Consider the following 21,355-nt stretch of genomic DNA (forward strand, 5'->3'; position numbering starts at 1 on the left):
TGCACCATGCCTGTGCGGTTATTTGTTGACGTTTTCTTTTTAAGTCGAATGAATTGGAAACGCCGATAAAGTTATTCCATGAATATATCTAATGCGTTTGAACTGTTGTGTTTGAAATACCAGGCAGAGCTAGCCAGCTAGCATTGTTGTGACTGCATGTACGTGCCAGTGTCACTATGACAACCAAGCGACTATCAGGTTGCCGTTGAATCGTTTTGCAATAGGCTAGGTGCACGATCTCACTACTTCCTGAAAGGCACCTGGCATGAACATATCCTGTCTCACTCTATTGGTTTAATTGATTAATCAGCTGTGCACTGTGTGTTCCAACGGTTTACCGCACAGCTGATTAATCAATTAAACCAATAGAGTGAGACAGGATATGTTCATGCAAGGTAGGAAGTAGTAGAGATCGTGCACCTAGCCTATTACTGCAAATCTCTCTGCCACATGATCGCTGCCCGAACGCCAGCTAACACTGTTTCATCTCCATGACAACAGATGGCGACTACCAAGGTTCCGGAGGTCCGAGACATCACCAGGATTGAGAGAATAGGTAACGACCCCAGAGCATGAAGTCCCACTCACAGAGCATGAAGTCCCACTCACAGAGAGCATGAAGTCCCACTCACAGAGAGCATGAAGTCCCACTCACAGCAAAGAGTGTTCCTAGGAGTTCTGTGGTTTATTTAATTGGGGGTGGGTTTGGTGTGAATGCCCACATCAATTTCTGGGTATAACTGGTGTGAACCCACTACTAGATTCCTAGGTGACTCTGTGTGAATGGGGCTTCTTGAAGTCCTCAACTGACATGAATGTAACCAGTGTGTGAATAATAAGCCTCTGAAAAGACCATTCCTGCATGTTTCATGTTTTATCTTCCCTGCAGGTGCACATTCTCACATCCGTGGCCTTGGTTTGGATGATGCCTTGGAACCTCGGCAGGTAAACGAATCCTCACCCAAATTGTGACAACCCTCCCACACAGACCCTGGACTCACCTGAGCTGCTCTTCACGTAGTCTCTCTCTCTCTCTCTCTCTCTCTCTCTCTCTCTCTCTCTCTCTCTCTCTCTCTCTCTCTCTCTCTGTCTCTCTGTCTGTCTCTCTGTCTCTCTGTCTGTCTCTCTCTCTCTCTCTGTGTCTCTGTCTCTCTTTCTCTCTCTCTCGCACTTTGAGTTGCATTCATGTACGGAAGGCGCTATATAAATAAAGTTTTACTTACTTACTCTCTCTCTCTCTCTCTCTCTCAGGTGTCCCAGGGTATGGTTGGCCAGCTGGCCTCCCGGCGAGCTGCTGGACTCATCCTGGAGATGATCAAAGACGGCCACATCGCAGGCAGGGCCGTGCTGATCGCTGGCCAGCCTGGCACAGGAAAAACTGCCATTGCCATGGGTACGGCCTAGACTATAGTCTTTACATCATACTTGTTTCTGTGATCACATCACGCTGGCTGGCAGTTACTGGTGATTCCATTTCATGAACATGTTTCCCCCAACTGACTTACCGGCTTAAAGGAACAGATGAGTTTGAATCCGTCTGCTGATTGGTTGATGATGTTAATGACCCGCCCAGGTATCGCCCAGTCCCTGGGCCCGGACACGCCCTTCACAGCCCTGGCCGGGAGCGAGATCTTCTCTCTGGAGATGAGCAAGACGGAGGCCCTGAGCCAGGCCTTCAGGAAGGCCATGGGAGTGAGAATCAAGTGAGTGTGTTCATATTCTCTGTGTGTGTCTCTGTGTGTGTGTGTGTGTGTGTGTGTGTGTGTCTGTGTGTCTGTGTGTCTGTGTGTGTCTCTGTGGGTGTATGTCTCTGTGTGTCTCTGTGTGTCTCTGTGTGTCTCTGTGTCTCTGTGTGTGTGTGTGTGTGTGTGTGTGTGTGTGTGTGTGTGTGTGTGTGTGTGTGTGTGTGTGTGGGTGTGGGTGTCTCTGTTAGGGTTTTGACACCGGCAAAGAACCGTGCCGGTTCGCGTTTCGGAAACACTGGTATGAACGCGGGCTCGTTCGCCAGACAGCGCCAACATTCGGAGGTTTCCGAACGCGAACCGGCACGGTTCTTTGCCGGTGTGAAAGCCCTATGTGTGTCTCTGTGTGTCTCTCTGTCTGTGGGTGTCTCTGTGTGTCTCTGTGTCTGTGGGTGTCTCTGTGTGTGTCTCTGTGTGTGTCTCTCTGTGTGTGTGTTTGTGTCTCTGTGTGTGTCTCTGTGTGTGTCTCTCATTAAATTGATTCATGTTGTGTCTGCAGAGAGGAAACTGAGATCATTGAAGGAGAGGTAGTGGAGATTCAGATCGATAGGCCAGCCACTGGAACGGTGAGTTCTCTGTCTCCCTAATCACACCCATATGGTGGATATCTAATCACACCCATATGGTGTATATCTCAGTGATGTAACGGTAGGGCGAATTGGAGTCTGCGACTGTGACTCTGCACAGATTGATGATGATGATAAGAGAACATTTATTCTCAGATACTTCCTAGTATTTGGTTTAGCAGCAGCTGGCATATCTCAGACACTCATCACAGTGAGAGAACGTTCATTTTGGGAGGTCAATAATAAGACCCAATTATTAATAATTGCCAATAAGTCTGGGCCGGGATGTTTTAACGCACTCATAAGTTTGATGGAAGATTGTTATTAAAACGTCAATGCTCATCTGTGGCTCAATACATCACAGTAATGGGGAGTAGTAGAGGCCTAGATTTCTTCAGTGCACTAATAAAGAGTGTTGTTGGTTAATGTGTCTTCTAGTCTAGGTTTAGTTTCTTAAATATGTAATGTCTGTTGTAGGGGTGGGCATCGATGATCGATGATCGATTAATTGATCGATAAGGTCTTGGTCGATCACAAAATATTTTGCTCGATAATCGTTATATATTTTTTTATTTTTATTTATAATAATAATAATAATGGAAATTAGTTTGTCCACGTTATGTGTGAGAAATGAACTTTGCATTTGCCTTCGCATTGAATTTCACAACGCAGTACGGCATGACGGAAGTTCCCGTACGTTAGTGTAACCTGACCTCCAGTAATAGGTGCGCGATCTCCACTACTTCCTGAAAGGCACCTTGCATGTTCAATTGATTAATCAGCTGTGCGGTAAAACACACACTGCTTGGAAAATGGCGAAGCGAGCGAAACGAAGCTTGGTGTGGGAGCATTTTGATCTGAAAGGCGACCTCGTTCATTGCAAACACTGCGCAGTGACCTATAAATATAATACGACGACGACCCCGATGAAATACCACCTGCAAGCCGCACACCCGACCCTGACTGCTCCTTCGCTATCGCTACCTTGTACTTCTCAGCCCTCCATCATGCCTCATCTTATACGCGGGAAGTGTGATGCACAACGAGAAGAGAAAATAACGATGGCCATCAGCAAATTAATTGAAACAGATATTCTGCCGCTCAGTTTTGTCGAGGGTAGAGGATTTCGTGCGCTAATGCAAATAGTCGAGCCAGCATATCCTGTTCCATCGCGACGTTCTATAACCAGGCGCATCGAAATGCGCTACGTATTGCTCCCCGAGGAGCTGTGCCATGGCGCTGACCGGAGCAGGTGCTCCTGCTGGGGCTCCTTCGTCCTCCTCAGAGCATGAGGCATGGCCTCATCTCCTCCAGCCAGTGGGATAGGGCCTTCCATCTTCACTGAGTTGGACGCTCTTAAGGACACTAACGTTTTCAGTCATCCTCCTATTTGTGAGTAACTGTTTTTTTTTACTGCTCCTATGGTGAGTTACTTATTTTCTATATTTTTATTTATAATGTAAAATGTGTTTTTAAGTTAAACAATTTAGGCTACTCACTGCCTTGTTTAAGAGGATTGTTATCTGACTGTAGTGTCTAGTTAATGTGAATGAATGAATGTGTGCATTGTGCAATTCTGCAATAGCAACACAAATAAAGTTTTTTCCCCAAGGAAAACATGTTTGTTATTTCTGCCCTAGTTTTTTTTTTTTTTTTTAATGAAAAAAAACCTTATTGATTAATCGATAATTGATCGTTAATTCGTTACGATTATCGAACAAAAAATGTTGATCGTTTGCCCACCCCTAGTCTGTTGTGTATGGTGACTGATCAGGGTTCGGCATTAACGGTTGCGAGACAGCGACAACGCTGCTGGATCCTGGATCCGTGTGTCGGTGTGCAGGAAGAACAACGGACGGCGCAGGCGCCAGACCCGACTAGACGATCGTGGAGTGAAGATATTATTAAAGCGTACGCGCTGATCGACAGACAGGTGGACGGGCGCATACGCTTTAATAATATCTTCACTCCGCGATCGTCTAGTCTGGTCTGGCGCCTGAGCCGTCCGTTGTTCTTCCTGCAACACCGACACACAGATCCAGCAGCGGCGTCGCTGTCGCGCAAACAAACCCGGCGAATCTTTTACTTGCCCTGGGCGATCAGGCAACCGTTAATGTGGAACCCTGCTGAGGATGATTTGATGTTTGGAGTGTCTGTTTTGTATGTGCAGGGTATCCGCGGTGTCTTGAAAAGTAGGGATGTCCCGATCCCACTTTTTCACTACCGATACCGATACCTGGGCTTCGGGTATCGGCGATACCGATACCGATCCGATATTTGTATACATTTTTTGACCCCTGAATAATAACAAATACCTCCCCAGTATATAGTCCACACCAACAACAGTTAAATTAAAGACTGCCAGCCTTTATTAAAGCAACAAATGCGACGTGTTGTGGATTGGAACTACGGATCATAAGCTTTCAAATGATGTCATACATTGAAATCCGAAAAAATATTAAGTTAGAGTCATTTGAATGTTGTTAGACGTCAGGCACATATAGGGTTAACCTCTTTGTAATGAAACCGGAAGCACACAGCGCTATGCGCATATAGGACTCGCGTGAAGCATTTCTGCGACTCGCGTGAAGCATTTCTGCGACACGCGTTTATGTTCACTGTTTTCATTCACTCATCGCTTACACACATAAGTTTGACTTGACAGTAGGATCGGATCGGAGCCTTTTTTTTTTCTGGTGCGATCCCCGATCCAGCATTCAGGACCAATATCGGGTCGATATCCGATATCAGTATCGGATCGGGACATCCCTATTGAAAAGTATCAAAAGTTGATAAATCAATTTTGGGAAAATCAAGACCCTTAATAAGTATTAAAAAGTCTTATCACGATTTTATGAGGTCTTGAATTTGTAGGTATTTTTCTGAATTAGACTCTGTCCAAAGAATTTGAGTCCTAAAAACTTTTAGTAAAAGTTTGTGAATGTATTAGTTTTATTAAAAAACTAAGATGAACCGGAAATTCTGTTGTATGATAGTGGTCTAGTCTATTGCAAACTAAAACTGTTAAGTTAAAGGTGTCACTGATGTAAACGGTTACAGCTCGAAGTGGCGGTGAGGTCTGGAAAAATATTGACAAGGTCTTTAAAAAGTCTTAGAAAGGTATTGAAATGAACCTCAAGATTCCTGTATATACCCTGATGTGGCTGGTGATCCCTGGATGGACAAACAGGTTGCATCTCTCTTAACCTAACCTCTCTAACCTCTCCGTCTTTCTCGACAGGGTGCCAAGGTGGGTAAACTGACGCTGAAGACCACGGAGATGGAAACCATCTATGACCTGGGCAGTAAGATGATCGAGAGCCTTAGTAAAGAGCGCGTGCAGGCCGGGTGAGTTAACACTAGGTGGCGCTATCTGGAAGATGTTGTGTGATTCCTAATGTCGTTGTCAGACAGTGGGTTCCAGTCGTACAGAACAGTCCGTTGAAACCCTTGACCCGGTCTGTCTGTGTTCTGGTCTGACCCGGTCTGTGTGTGTTCTGGTCTGACCCGGTCTGTGTGTGTTCTGGTCTGACCCGGTCTGTCTGTGTTCTGGTCTGACCCGGTCTGTGTGTGTTCTGGTCTGACCCGGTCTGTGTGTGTTCTGGTCTGACCCGGTCTGTCTGTGTTCTGGTCTGACCCGGTCTGTGTGTGTTCTGGTCTGACCCGGTCTGTCTGTGTTCTGGTCTGACCCGGTCTGTCTGTGTTCTGGTCTGACCCGGTCTGTCTGTGTTCTGGTCTGACCCGGTCTGTCTGTGTTCTGGTCTGACCCGGTCTGTCTGTGTTGTGGTCTGACCCGGTCTGTCTGTGTTCTGGTCTGACCCGGTCTGTGTGTGTTCTGGTCTGACCCGGTCTGTCTGTGTTCTGGTCTGACCCGGTCTGTGTGTGTTCTGGTCTGACCCGGTCTGTCTGTGTTCTGGTCTGACCCGGTCTGTCTGTGTTCTGGTCTGACCCAGTCTGTCTGTGTTCTGGTCTGACCCGGTCTGTGTGTGTTCTGGTCTGACCCGGTCTGTCTGTGTTCTGGTCTGACCCGGTCTGTGTGTGTTCTGGTCTGACCCGGTCTGTGTGTGTTCTGGTCTGACCCGGTCTGTCTGTGTTCTGGTCTGACCCGGTCTGTCTGTGTTCTGGTCTGACCCGGTCTGTGTGTGTTCTGGTCTGACCCGGTCTGTGTGTGTTCTGGTCTGACCCGGTCTGTGTGTGTTCTGGTCTGACCCGGTCTGTGTGTGTTCTGGTCTGACCCGGTCTGTGTGTGTTCTTGCCTGACCCGGTCTGTCTGTGTTCTGGTCTGACCCGGTCTGTCTGTGTTCTGGTCTGACCCGGTCTGTCTGTGTTCTGGTCTGACCCGGTCTGTCTGTGTTCTGGTCTGACCCGGTCCAGTGTTTCCTCCAGGAATGTTTACAATGGTGGCGGGTGGCCGTGACCGCTCACGATTTTTTTCGCGTGCACGCGCATGAAACGCGCACGCGCGCTCAAAACAACGTTTTTTTTATTTTTTCTTCCTAATCACAGCCAAAACTAGAGGATGGCCAAAAAAAATAAAATATGAATATACAGAATATAAACTTGTGACTGACAGTCACATACACACACAAAGATCATCAGCTATAATATAATACGAAGTAGGCCTACATGAGCACAAAAGCGGCTAACGTTACTGATGAACTGTTTACTGTAGTGCAGAGAGATGGTAGTCGTAGGCGGCGTATCAAATGACAAAGCTAAACGTTTAATGAAGGACATGAACGATTGTCAACAACACACTCAAGCAGTAAATAGAACAGTCTAAACAAATTGGGTACTACGGACGGAACAATAGTCTCAACCTATAGTTCCGTGCGTGAATTATGTCAACCCACCACATTACAGAAGTAAAATCACAGTCAGATGGAGCATTCGGTAAACAGCTGAGTATCAGCTGAGTTAAAGAAAACAAACTCTTACCTTTGATGAGACCCACATGAGCCCTGTTTTCCCGTACTTCTCCCGTGTGTCTCTTATTGTCCAAATGTTCCCTGAATTTTAGCTGCATGTTTTTCCAGCATGTAATTCCGTTGTCAATAAAAAAATCGTCTCCCCTTCTTTTCCCCTTGACAATACTGTGTCGTTGCTAAAGTGACGGCACATAAGAATCGTTTTTTGACTTGCTAATGTCTGCTAACGTAGCACTTGAAACTGGCGCCGTTCTCTGGACTGCAGCTGCTCCCGCGTTAGCATTAGCATCCATCTTTTCTTCTCCCTTCTCACCGTCACGAGCTCAAATGACACTTGTCGGCCGATCTAACTCTTAACACTCACTTACAGGACTTCTGACACCATGTTGTGTTATTCTATTAAACATACACGTGAGTCCTTCTGTATTTCAATGTAAGTGTCTTTATTTTAACTCGCTCTGTAAGCTCTACAATACCAGTCTCTTGTTGTCTCGTCGTAACCTGCCCACCTGACCTGGGGGGTATTCCATCAACGTCGCTAAAGGAAAATCCTGGCTTATTTTTGATAACTCTCGCGAGACCTATCAGAATATGCCTGGATATTTGTAAGAACTCTCGCGAGATTTATCAGACTAAACCTGGATTTTCCCTTTAGCTATGTTGATGGAATACCCCCCGGATGTCACTACGGTGGCCTGTACACAATAACAATAATACCACAGTTCACATTTAGACCAATCAGGAGCCCTTGTGTCACGTCGTCAACTGAATGTCATTAATCTGATTTTGGATCAGCGGTTAGAGAGAGATGGGCGTGGATTTAGGTGCACTTTTAGTCAACATCCATTATAGCGCTGATCTAGGATCAGATATATTTTAATCAGCTAAAATGCTTTTTTTTTTTTTTTTTTGTGGACTGAATCAATTCGTGGCGGAGGAAATTCCATCGTGGCGGCCCACCACCAATAAATGCATGTAGAGGAAACACTGCGGTCTCTCTGTGTTCTGGTCTGACCCGGTCTGTGTGTGTTCTGGTCTGACCCGGTCTGTGTGTGTTCTGGTCTGACCCGGTCTGTCTGTGTTCTGGTCTGACCCGGTCTGTGTGTGTTCTGGTCTGACCCGGTCTGTGTGTGTTCTGGTCTGACCCGGTCTGTGTGTGTTCTGGTCTGACCCGGTCTGTGTGTGGTCTGGTCTGACCCGGTCTGTGTGTGTTCTGGTCTGACCCGGTCTCTCTGTGTTCTGGTCTGACCCGGTCTCTCTCTGTGTTCTGGTCTGACCCGGTCTCTCTCTGTGTTCTGATCTGACCCGGTCTGTCTGTTCTGGTCTGACCCGGTCTGTCTGTGTTCTGGTCTGACCCGGTCTCTCTCTGTGTTCTGGTCTGACCCGGTCTCTCTCTGTGTTCTGGTCTGACCCGGTCTGTCTGTGTTCTGGTCTGACCCGGTCTCTCTCTGTGTTCTGGTCTGACCCGGTCTGTCTGTGTTCTGGTCTGACCCGGTCTGTCTGTGTTCTGGTCTGACCCGGTCTGTGTGTGTTCTGGTCTGACCCGGTCTGTGTGTGTTCTGGTCTGACCCGGTCTGTGTGTGTTCTGGTCTGACCCGGTCTGTGTGTGTTCTGGTCTGACCCGGTCTGTCTGTGTTCTGGTCTGACCCGGTCTCTGTGTGTTCTGGTCTGACCCGGTCTCTCTCTGTGTTCTGGTCTGACCCGGTCTCTCTCTGTGTTCTGGTCTGACCCGGTCTGTGTGTGTTCTGGTCTGACCCGGTCTGTCTGTGTTCTGGTCTGACCCGGTCTGTGTGTGTTCTGGTCTGACCCGGTCTGTCTGTGTTCTGGTCTGACCCGGTCTGTGTGTGTTCTGGTCTGACCCGGTCTGTCTGTGTTCTGGTCTGACCCGGTCTGTCTGTGTTCTGGTCTGACCCGGTCTCTCTGTGTTCTGGTCTGACCCGGTCAGTGTGTGTTCTGGTCTGACCCGGTCTGTGTGTGTTCTGGTCTGACCCGGTCTGTCTGTGTTCTGGTCTGACCCGGTCTGTGTGTGTTCTGGTCTGACCCGGTCTGTCTGTGTTCTGGTCTGACCCGGTCTCTCTGTGTTCTGGTCTGACCCGGTCTGTCTGTGTTCTGGTCTGACCCGGTCTGTCTGTTCTGTTCTGACCCGGTCTGTCTGTTCTGGTCTGACCCGGTCTGTCTGTGTTCTGGTCTGACCCGGTCTGTCTGTGTTCTGGTCTGACCCGGTCTGTGTGTGTTCTGGTCTGACCCGGTCTGTGTGTGTTCTGGTCTGACCCGGTCTGTGTGTGTTCTGGTCTGACCCGGTCTGTCTGTGTTCTGGTCTGACCCGGTCTCTCTGTGTTCTGGTCTGACCCGGTCTGTGTGTGTTCTGGTCTGACCCGGTCTGTGTGTGTTCTGGTCTGACCCGGTCTGTGTGTGTTCTGGTCTGACCCGGTCTGTCTGTGTTCTGGTCTGACCCGGTCTGTCTGTGTTCTGGTCTGACCCGGTCTGTCTGTGTTCTGGTCTGACCCGGTCTGTCTGTGTTCTGGTCTGACCCGGTCTGTCTGTTCTGGTCTGACCCGGTCTGTCTGTGTTCTGGTCTGACCCGGTCTGTCTGTTCTGGTCTGACCCGGTCTCTCTCTGTGTTCTGGTCTGACCCGGTCTCTCTGTGTTCTGGTCTGACCCGGTCTGTCTGTGTTCTGGTCTGACCCGGTCAGTGTGTGTTCTGGTCTGACCCGGTCTGTGTGTGTTCTGGTCTGACCCGGTCTGTCTGTGTTCTGGTCTGACCCGGTCTGTGTGTGTTCTGGTCTGACCCGGTCTGTGTGTGTTCTGGTCTGACCCGGTCTGTGTGTGTTCTGGTCTGACCCGGTCTGTCTGTGTTCTGGTCTGACCCGGTCTGTCTGTGTTCTGGTCTGACCCGGTCTGTCTGTGTTCTGGTCTGACCCGGTCTGTGTGTGTTCTGGTCTGACCCGGTCTGTGTGTGTTCTGGTCTGACCCGGTCTCTCTCTGTGTTCTGGTCTGACCCGGTCTGTGTGTGTTCTGGTCTGACCCGGTCTCTCTCTGTGTTCTGGTCTGACCCGGTCTGTCTGTGTTCTGGTCTGACCCGGTCTCTCTGTGTTCTGGTCTGACCCGGTCTCTCTGTGTTCTGGTCTGACCCGGTCTGTGTGTGTTCTGGTCTGACCCGGTCTCTCTCTGTGTTCTGGTCTGACCCGGTCTGTCTGTGTTCTGGTCTGACCCGGTCTCTCTGTGTTCTGGTCTGACCCGGTCTGTCTGTGTTCTGGTCTGACCCGGTCTCTCTCTGTGTTCTGGTCTGACCCGGTCTGTGTGTGTTCTGGTCTGACCCGGTCTGTGTGTGTTCTGGTCTGACCCGGTCTGTGTGTGTTCTGGTCTGACCCGGTCTCTCTCTGTGTGTTCTGGTCTGACCCGGTCTGTCTGTGTTCTGGTCTGACCCGGTCTGTCTGTGTTCTGGTTAGGGATGCTCCGATTTATCGGCCACCGATTTAAATCGGCCGATTTCACTCCAAATGACTCGATCGGTGATCGGCAAAAATGGCCGATCGCAAAAACCGTTTTTTTTAAATTTTTTTTTTTTTTTTTTCTGGGCAAGACAGATAACTGAACAGAAAACATAGGAGGACGTAACAGTATGTAAACCATGAAGGCCACGTTTATGATGTCTTTTATACAGCCATATCGACTGACTTGGGCTTCAGGCCCTAACTGGGTGATAGGCCAGACTTTTACTATGCCATAAAAATGGGTCTGCGTTTGCTTGGTGCCTAATGGATCAAAACTTTTGTCTAAAAAGCAAAAAATATGTAGGCTATCCAGTCAGTAGGCCTACAGTTATGTATTTTTTTTAAAATCGGTATCGGTATCGGTTGATCTTGAGGAAAAAAATCGGTGATCGGTATCGGCCCCAAAAATCCAGATCGGAGCATCCCTAGTTCTGGTCTGACCCGGTCTGTCTGTGTTCTGGTCTGACCCGGTCTGTCTGTGTTCTGGTCTGACCCGGTCTCTCTGTGTTCTGGTCCAGAGACGTCATCACCATTGATAAAGCCACAGGGAAGATCAGTAAACTGGGCCGCTCCTTCACCAGAGCCAGAGACTATGACGCCATGGGAGCACAGGTACACACACACACACACACACACTGACCCATACACACACACACACACACACACACCTAGCCCTGTTGCTGTGGTGCTAGGACTGCATAATATAACTACAGTCCATTATATATTTTCATCATTGTTACCATAACTAACTAAATTGATTTTATGACATGATGCATTTTGGGGTAATTTTTTTGATCTCCATAGAAACCTGTGCCAAAACAAGTACGGTAGTGGTTGCCTATAGGGCTGCCACGATTAGTCGACTAGTCGCGACGACGTCGATTACCAAAATCGTCGCCAACATATTTGGTAATCGACGTCGTCGCATGTTTTTTTGGAGCTGACATTATACATTTTTTATTTTTTTATTTTTACCTTTATTTTACCAGGCGAGACAATTAAGAACAAAATTCTTATTTACAATGCCGGCCTGCAATAAGGGGATAATATGCAATATGCAAGATGCAATATAAGCGATAAGCATTCGTTTTTCTTCCCTGAAGCTGCCACTGGCTAGCGTCTCCCAGTGTCTGATGTACATGCGCAGTGTCGGTCATCCGGGACACACGTGACATCCCCGGAAAAACAAACGGAGAAATGTCTTCCCGTCCTCGTACGTCTAAAGTGTGGGAGCATTTCAACCACAACGTTGAAAAAAAGAATGTAAAATATACAATTTGCAAAGCTGAACTCGCTTATTCATAATATCATGGCAGCACGTCTATAATGCGCGAGCATCTCAAAAGGAAGCACGTTGTGGCAGATGACGAGGAAGACGATGGCTCGTCTCGGTAAGCTAGTTAGCTTGTTATTGGCTAACGATATCGTTACGTTAAAAGCCTTCTTACATTATTTTACGTTATGTGCTGTAACGTTGTCATCAAAGCGATACTTATCAAATAGCTAAAAATGTTGTCTTAACGTTACAGTGCTAAGAAGGCGCGTTCTACTATGGATAGTTATCTTGTCAAGATGCCAACGTGCATTTCCTCGCTATGAATGAATAGTCCACACAGGAGAGAAACAATTTCTTTGCTCAGTCTCCTGCACTTTTATTTGTTATGTTATTTGATTGAGACCAAACCTTTTCTCTACAAACATTTCTTTTTGTGGATAATTGCTCTTTTTTAGTTGCCTTAGTGCCTACCTCATTTTATTTTGCAGCACTATTCAATACATTTAAAATGTATGTTTGATGCCAGAGATGAGTGAAGCAAAGCAACACTTTTGTACTCTGTACAAGTATTTATTTTTGTTTTTGTATTCTTTTGGTTGCCTAGTGCCTAGCCTACCTCATTTTACTCAGCAGTTTGCACTCTCTACTACTCTTTACATTACATTACATGCAAGTGATGCCAGAAATAAATCTGCAAAGTTCATTAAAATATCTATTTTTGAGTGAACAATCATTTTAATTGTCTTTATTTTTAGTTAGCACATGCCTACAACAACAACTAACAACTTCAAGCTACATTTAGAAGCTGATTTAGAAGATGATAGTTAAATAAGAGCGATTGAGTAATTGTGCGATAAGCTGTAATTTATGATCCGATTAGTCGACTAATCGTTAAAATAATCGGTGACTAGTCGACTATGAAAATAATCGTTTGTGGCAGCCCTAGTTGCCTAGGGGATAACGAGTTGCACTGGTGATCAGAAGTGGTCATGAGTTCAAATCCCACCTGGGAGCACCACCACTAGTGTGCCTTTGAGTAAAGCACATAACCTTAAGTTACTCCAGGGTGGGCTGTCCCTGGAATTGTAAGGTGCTTTGGATAAAAAGTCGTCTGGCTAAACGGTCCAAAAATCTAAATCCAATCCGACGTCCCCCCGGCCCTCCTCTCGTGTCTCTCCAGACGCAGTTCGTCCAGTGTCCAGAGGGGGAGCTGCAGAAGAGGAAGGAGGTGGTCCACACGGTCTCCCTCCACGAGATAGACGTCATCAACAGCCGCACGCAGGGCTTCCTGGCGCTCTTCTCCGGCGACACCGGGGAGATCAAGTCAGAGGTCCGCGAGCAGATCAACGCCAAGGTGTCTGAGTGGAGGGAGGAGGGCAAGGCCGAGATCATCCCAGGGGTGAGTGGGGGGAGGAGGGGTGGGTGGAGGGGTGAGTGGAGGGGTGAGTGCGTGGGGGGAGGAGGGGGTAGTGGAGGGGTGAGTGCGTGGGGGGAGGAGGGGTGGGTGGGGGGAGGAGGGGTGATTGGAGGGGTGAGTGGGGGGAGGAGGGGTGAGTGGAGGGAGGAGGGGTGAGTGGAGGGAGGAGGGGTGAGTGGGGGGAGAAGGGGTGAGTGGGGGGAGAAGGGCAAGGGGGAGATCATCCCAGGGGTGAGTGGGTTCCAGTGTGTCCGTGTGTCTTTTTGTGTTTGTGGGGTGAGTGTGCATATCTGTGTAAGCTAGTTTGTGTTTATCTGAATTGGCCTACAGTCATGGGATGTTCATTTGTAAATTCATTACATTTAAAACATGGTTCTAGAGGGTGGTGGTGGGGGGGTGCGGGGGTGGGGTGGGGTTGCCAGGGGAGCCAGTGAAGGCAGTGGAGAACAGAGGGTGGTGATGGGAGGGTGGGGGGGTGGGGTGGGGTTGACAGGGGAGCCAGGGGAGCCAGTGGAGAACAGGGGGGATGTGGTACCAGGGGGTGGGGTGGGGTTGACAGGGGAGCCAGTGGAGAACAGGGGGGATGTGGTACCAGGGTTTGGTGGGACTGAGGAGTTGAGCGGGGGTCTGTTTGTGGTTTCTAGGTGCTCTTCATCGACGAGGTCCACATGCTGGACATGGAATGCTTCTCCTTCCTGAACCGGGCCCTGGAGAGCGACCTCTCCCCTGTCCTCATCATGGCCACCAACAGAGGCATCACCCGGTACTGTCTCCCCTCCGCCTCCTGCTCCTCTCTGAGACCCTCTGTCTCCCCTCAGCCTCCTACTCCTCTCTGAGACCCTCTGTCTCCCCTCGTCTCTGAGACCCTCTGTCTCCCCTCCGCCTCCTGCTCCTCTCTGAGACCCTCTGTCTCCCCTCCGCCTCCTGCTCCTCTCTGAGACCCTCTGTCTCCCCTCCGCCTCCTGCTCCTCTCTGAGACCCTCTGTCTCCCCTCAGCCTCCTGCTCCTCTCTGAGACCCTCTGTCTCCCCTCGTCTCTGAGACCCTCTGTCTCCCCTCCGCCTCCTGCTCCTCTCTGAGACCCTCTGTCTCCCCTCAGCCTCCTGCTCCTCTCTGAGACCCTCTGTCTCCCCTCGTCTCTGAGACCCTCTGTCTCCCCTCCGCCTCCTGCTCCTCTCTGAGACCCTCTGTCTCCCCTCAGCCTCCTGCTCCTCTCTGAGACCCTCTGTCTCCCCTCAGCCCCCTGCTCCTCTCTGAGACCCTCTGTCTCCCCTCAGCCCCCTGCTCCTCTCTGAGACCCTCTGTCTCCCCTCAGCCCCCTGCTCCTCTCTGAGACCCTCTGTCTCCCCACTGTGTGTCGGTGTTGCAGGAAGAACAACGGGCGGCGCAGGCGCCAGACCAGACTAGACGATCGTGGAGTGAAGATATTATTATTAAAGCGTACACGCCTGTCCACCTGTCTGTCGATCAGCGCGTACGCTTTAATAATATCTTCACTCCACGATCATCTAGTCTGGTCTGGCGCCTGCGCCGTCCGTTGTTCTTCCTGCAACACCGACACACAGATCCAGGATCCAGCAGCGTCGTCGCTGACGCGCAAACAAACCCGGCGATTTTTTTTTGCTTGCTCCGGGCAAGCGGGCAACCGTTAATGTGGAACCCTGACCTCTCTGAGAACCTGTGTCTCCATGGCTGTGGCCTTATTGTGTGTGTGGGTTCTCACCCTCTCTTCTCATTGTGTGTTTGGGTTCTCACCCACTCTTCTCATTGTGTGTGTGGGTTCTCACCCACTCTTCTCATTGTGTGTTTGGGTTCTCACCCTCTCTTCTCATTGTGTGTGTGGTAGGGATGGACGGTTTCCAATTATTGAAACCGAAAAACCGTCAGAGAGTAAAACCGGGGTTTTCCGGTTAACCGGAAAATACATAAAAAAAAATAAAAAAAAAAGAGCGCCAATTTCAAATAATTGAGCCCTACTGCTACAATACACTCATGTCGAACACCATTAAAACACCGTAAGCACAGTCGCAACACATTTAGGCTACTTAGTTTCACAAATATAAGTGGAAAGGCAGACTTTTGTAAGCTACACCATACATGAAAACACATGAACACTTAACACACCAGCTCCGCTGATCCAGGGTGGACGCCTGCACAGAAGATCATCTCTTGGAACAGCGTCTTCATTGAATGAACTGCTTTCTCAATATCTTGGTTCTTAGACAAAGTTTCAGCTGCTGCTCAATGTATTTAAATATTTGAATACTGCTCAATAATCACTGAAATATTAGACTTAGAATTATGCAGTGAACATACTTAAAGCTTTTCATAAAAACCACATGCCGCGAGACTGACTCGTCCTGAACTGTCGTAAGTCAATCAACAAAGAATGCCCCATCAAAATAAAAGTGCCCATGGTAGAGCTGTCAAAATAGAGCTTTCAAAATAAATGTACTAATACAGATAGAGATAAATACAGAACTACCTTTGCGTCACTAAGTGACCGCGTATCTTCTGAGACATGCGTTCTGTCATCACTTTCAGTAGCGCCTTCACACACAGTGGCGCTGTGCACAAACACTCTTGATCCGTATAGCTCTTGTTTTATTATATTGTGGTTTAGTAAATACTGCACTTGGAGTTACATTCAATGCATGATTTGTGCTATAGAACATAAATAAAGTTTGATTGATTGATTGATATCAAATCAAATCACATTTTATTTCTATAGCGCATTTCTCACAAAAGTGACCCAATGCGCTTTACAGAGAGCAGCGAAAATGATCCTATTAAATGTAAGCGAGTAATTGTAAAAAACCTTTCCTATCTACCAATAACTGAAGGCAACTATCTTTCCCATAGAGTGATTCGTTACCCTTAAATATAATCCCAATTAGATATTAATCCTCAGTTATTCTTCACAACTGACCAAACCTCTCACTCATTGCGCGGCAGATTCAGACTGTATCATTGTTATTTTCACACACGACAAACATGTGACATGTTCCAGTTTTATTCTTATTCTATTTTATTCTTCTAAAAAAATAAATAAATAACGGTTTCAGACGGTTTTGATAAAAAAACGTTTCTATTTTTATAAACCTCGGTTTTCGGTTTAACCGAAAAACCGTCCATCCCTAGTGTGTGGGTTCTCACCCACTCTTCTCATTGTGTGTGTGGGTTCTCACCCTCTCTTCTCATTGTGTGTGTGGGTTCTCACCCTCTTCTCATTGTGTGTGTGGGTTCTCACCCTCTCTTCTTATTGTGTGTGTGGGTTCTCACCCACTCTTCTCATTGTGTGTGTGGGTTCTCACCCTCTCTTCTCATTGTGTGTGTGGGTTCTCACCCTCTCTTCTCATTGTGTGTGTGGGTTCTCACCCTCTCTTCTCATTGTGTGTTTGGGTTCTCACCCTCTCTTCTCATTGTGTGTGTGGGTTCTCACCCTCTTCTCATTGTGTGTGTGGGTTCTCACCCTCTCTTCTTATTGTGTGTGTGGGTTCTCACCCTCTCTTCTCATTGTGTGTGTGGGTTCTCACCCTCTCTTCTTATTGTGTGTTTGACCCTCTCTTCTCATTGTGTGTGTGGGTTCTCACCCTCTTGTTATTGTGTGTGTGGGTTCTCACCCACTATTGTGTGTGTGTGTGTGGGTTCTCACCCACTATTGTGTGTTTGACCCTCTCTTCTCATTGTGTGTGTGGGTTCTCACCCTCTTGTTATTGTGTGTGTGGGTTATCACCCACTATTGTGTGTGTGTGTGGGTTCTCACCCACTATTGTGTGTGTGGGTTCTCACCTTCTCTCCTCTTCTGCTCTCTCAGCATCCGGGGCACCAACTACCAGAGCCCTCACGGCATCCCCATAGACCTGCTGGACCGCCTGCTCATCATCGCCACCTCCCCCTACACAGAGAAGGAGACCCGGCAGATCCTCAAGATCCGGTGAGACAACGTTTGCCCGGCTCATAATGAGCCCTACTATTAAACCATTAGCCAGCAGGACATATGGCTGGTTAGTCTGGGGTAGCGTCTTCTGAAGTAGTCTGCACAATGTAGTGAAGGAGCCGGGCCTGATCTCACGCTGGGTTGGAATGATACCGTTTGGAATTAGGCCGACATTTACATTTACATTTTTGGCATTTAGCAGACGGCTTTATCCTACGCGACTTACAACAGATCCATTTGTCTAAGTATGTGAATCATCTATCCATCAGTCACAGCAAGAACAAGTCATCTCTTCCAGGGCCAGGGACCTGCCAGTCAGAATGTAGAAGAAGGACCAGTTATGCTTTAATTAAGCGACAGACAAGCTGTTCAGTGTTAACCAATCGGTGTGACTGAGCTCAGCCCCCGCCCCCCCCCCCCCCCCCCATCTCCTCTCCAGATCACATGGTACTAGACCCCCCCCTCTGTCTCACCAGTTGTGTGTGTGTGTGTGTGTGTGTGTGTGTGTGTGTGTGTGTGTGTGTGTGTGTGTGTGTATGTGTGTATGTGTGTATGTGTGTATGTGTGTATGTGTGTGTATGTGTGTGTATGTGTGTGTGTGTGTGTGTGTGTGTGTGTGTGTGTGTGTGTGTGTGTGTGTGTGTGTGTGTGTGTGTGTGTGTGTGTGTGTGTGTGTGTGTGTGTGTGTGCAGGTGTGAGGAGGAGGATGTGGAGCTGAGTGAGGAGGCTCACACGGTGCTGACCCGCATCGGCCAGGAGACCTCCCTCCGCTACGCCATCCAGCTCATCTCCACCGCCGGCCTGGTCTGCCGCAAACGCAGGGTGAGACACGTTATTATTATTATTATTATTATGTGTACCAACGCAGGGTGAGATTATAAATGACGACAGGGTAAATGGTGACGGGGTCAATGGTGACAGGGTCAATGGTGACAGGGTAAATGACGACTGGGTCAATGATGACACCCTGAACATACGGCCCCGGGTGTTCACTATTACCTCTGTGGACGACTCCTGTTCTTGTTTGTGAGTTCCTGCTGTTCCAGTGGTTGTGTGAGATGTGTGTGTGTGTCTCTCCCAGGGCACAGAGGTGCAGGTGGAGGACATAAAGAGGGTGTACTCCCTGTTCCTGGACGAGGCCCGGTCCTCCCAGTACATGAAGGAGTACCAGGACTCCTACCTCTTCAACGAAACACGTGAGTCTCTCCTTCAGGAAAACATGTGTGACATTCCATAGATATTTCCTGGCATCCACCTCAGAGCAGGGCGTTGTCCCAACATTCACATGAGAGGAAACTCATCATCGCCTGTGGTTTGTCAGCTCATCATATTCAACTAGAATAACTTTACTTGGAAGTGACCTTGAATTGGGGGGAAGAAGTAACACAGTAAAACATGGGTCATATAACATGCTAAACCTGTCTATGAACAAATGATGACAAAATGAAGGAAAGCAAAAATATTGCTCTATTAAAAAATAAATAAATAAAAAAGTATAAAGGAATGATTTCGTCAACTCCCAACATGAGGAAAGGGATGGTTACTATTGTCTTCTGGATACTAAACTGTGGTTTTCTTTGTCTTTTTCTTTTGTATTATAAAAAGTAATTATTATTATTATTATTACATTGTGGATACTGATGTTTGTTATTTATTTATTTAGTGTTTCAGTATTTAGTATGGAAAATTATTAGTACTGTTGATACTGTAATTTATGTATAATTGTTCTCACTTGAGAGTGAGGGATAGGGGTAGGACATGATAAGCTCAGGCTTCATCCTGCTCCCTTTCCAACAGTGAAACCTGTACCCTTCATATTAGCTATTAGTTAATAAAATCATTACATTTAAAATCATGTTCATAATAAAGATTCATTCATTCATAATGCATAATGCATTATAATTGGCAGATGGAGAGACCTGACTTGTCTGTGTGTGTTTCAGAAGGACCTCAGATGGACACCTCGTAATGGCGCTGGCTGCAGAGTGTTTGGACCGCCTGTTCTCTCCTGAAGTTCTGATGTTTCTGGCTCCTCTTATATGCTCGTTATGTTCCATTGAGGCCTTCTATAGAAGTATCCATTCCTGTCATGACCTATCCTGTCTGCAGGGTTGACTTATCCTGTCTGCAGGGTTGACTTATCCTGTCTGCAGGGTTGACTTATCCTGTCTGCAGGGTTGACTTATCCTGTCTGCAGGGTTGACTTATCCTGTCTGCAGGGTTGACTTATCCTGTCTGCAGGGTGCGGTTTGTTCTTTTCTTTGTGTTCATGTACATTAAACTAACCTTTTGTATACATCACACTGTCATTGTTATTTCTCATTGGCTTCTGATTTTCTGTTTGTGTGGCATAGATAGTTAAAGCACATTGATACTTAAAGCATGTAGATACTTAAAACACAGATACTTAAAGCACATAGATACTTAAAGCACATAGTAGTTAGATACTAGATAGTTAAAGCCCATTTATTGGAGTTGATTTCTTGTCATTACAAGTTGAAATTAAATCTTCAGAAGAAGTTGAAGTGTTTTCTGCCGATTTGGACTTCTAGAACAAATCTTACATTAATTACATCACTGAATTCAATAGGATGTTTTGGATTTGGTACATGGGATCTGTTACACAAAGTGACCCTTAGGAGCTCAAGCTCAATTACCTAAAGTGCTGTGAGTGCTATGTACTACCTCCACTAGCATATCTCTGTACTACATTATTCTAATGGGAGTAGTAATTTGTAATATCATATTCAGACATGAAGTTACCGTCTGAAGCCACTAGATGGCAGCTGAACACCGTGTCTCATCTTTTTTATTTTCATCTGCTTGAAAAGCAGTACAGCAGGTTCTCTGTTAGTTAAAAGCAGTAAAGCAGGTTCTCTGTTAGTTAAAAGCACTATGTATTTGGTGATTAATTAAACTGTCCCATTAGTGGATGACGGGTGCCCATGCAATTAGATGTAGTTCGTGTTTTAAGAAATTAACAAATGTGTTATTACAGTCTACTGTGGTAATTGGAGAGAAAAGAAATGTGCTAAGAGAAGAGGAAGTAACCTAATGGAAATGTCGTGGATATTCTCAATGAGAATTCATACCAGGAGTTGATGGTTTCATGCAGTCCAGCCTGTGGGTAGGACAGATTGTACAATATGATTTTAGAGGGTGCAAGGAGCATTTAACCGGTGCTGTCCCGCTGACCACCTCTAAGTCCAGGGTCTGGGTTAGGGCACAAGGGAGCCTGGGGGGTCTAAAAACAAACCTGTCTGGGCAGAGAAAGAGGCCGTCTCTGACTGTCTGCATGAGTGACCCTGCTCTGCTGTATTAATAGGGAGCCAGTGTGTTAAAAAATAACCAAGGGGAACAAAGACCTAGACTGCTTTAGCAGACAGAGAAATCAATGGATAGAACCCTGGAGCCTGCAGACAGGACAGGCACGGGAGACAGACAGGTATGTGGACAGGCAGGACAGACAGACAGACAGACAGTGGAGACTAATCTCAAGCAGGCAGGCAGACAGACAAACAAACAGAGGGGCAGACAGACAGACAGAGGAGAGACAGGCAGACAGACAGACAGACAGACAGAGGGGAGACAGGCAGACAGACAGAGGGCAGACAGACACACACACACACAGAGGGCGGGGAGACAGGCAGACAGATAGATGGTAGACAGGCAGACAGACAGACAGATAGATTGGAGACAGGCAGACAGGCAGATAGACAGACAGGGGAGACTGGCAGGCAGACAGACAGGCAAGCAGATAGACGGATAGAGGGGAGACAGGCAGACAGACAGACAGACAGAGGGGAGACAGGGGAGGCAGGCAGACAGAAGTGAAGGCAGGCATTCAGAGGGGAGACAGTGAGGGCAGGGGGGGAGAAGGAGACTGTTGATGTGGGATGTATGACAAGATTTCCCCAGTGTCTTTGAGATAAGAGGGCAACTCTAAACCAGCCATTAACGTTCCAGAGTTAATGGCTTAGCACAGACATTAAT

The 21,355-nt window shown here is 47.6% G+C and overlaps 1 protein-coding gene across 1 annotated transcript in view; it reads left to right on the forward strand.

The window, feature by feature from the left end:
• Nucleotides 1-19,652, forward strand: part of ruvbl2 (RuvB-like AAA ATPase 2) — a 19,926-nt gene extending 274 nt beyond the window's left edge. The window contains exons 2-14 of the mRNA XM_080550136.1: nucleotides 502-556; nucleotides 890-945; nucleotides 1,252-1,393; nucleotides 1,574-1,703; nucleotides 2,242-2,308; nucleotides 5,550-5,656; nucleotides 11,249-11,342; nucleotides 13,187-13,405; nucleotides 14,068-14,186; nucleotides 17,240-17,359; nucleotides 18,055-18,184; nucleotides 18,444-18,558; nucleotides 19,306-19,652. Coding sequence (XP_080406262.1) covers nucleotides 502-556; nucleotides 890-945; nucleotides 1,252-1,393; nucleotides 1,574-1,703; nucleotides 2,242-2,308; nucleotides 5,550-5,656; nucleotides 11,249-11,342; nucleotides 13,187-13,405; nucleotides 14,068-14,186; nucleotides 17,240-17,359; nucleotides 18,055-18,184; nucleotides 18,444-18,558; nucleotides 19,306-19,331 — 1,380 coding nt within the window. The 3' untranslated portion in view covers nucleotides 19,332-19,652. The remainder of the gene's footprint in view (nucleotides 1-501; nucleotides 557-889; nucleotides 946-1,251; nucleotides 1,394-1,573; nucleotides 1,704-2,241; nucleotides 2,309-5,549; nucleotides 5,657-11,248; nucleotides 11,343-13,186; nucleotides 13,406-14,067; nucleotides 14,187-17,239; nucleotides 17,360-18,054; nucleotides 18,185-18,443; nucleotides 18,559-19,305) is intronic.
• Nucleotides 19,653-21,355: the final 1,703 nt, after the last annotated feature.

Source organism: Nansenia antarctica (genome assembly GCF_963989245.1).
Source record: "Nansenia antarctica genome assembly, chromosome: 20".
NCBI lineage: Eukaryota > Metazoa > Chordata > Actinopteri > Argentiniformes > Microstomatidae > Nansenia > Nansenia antarctica.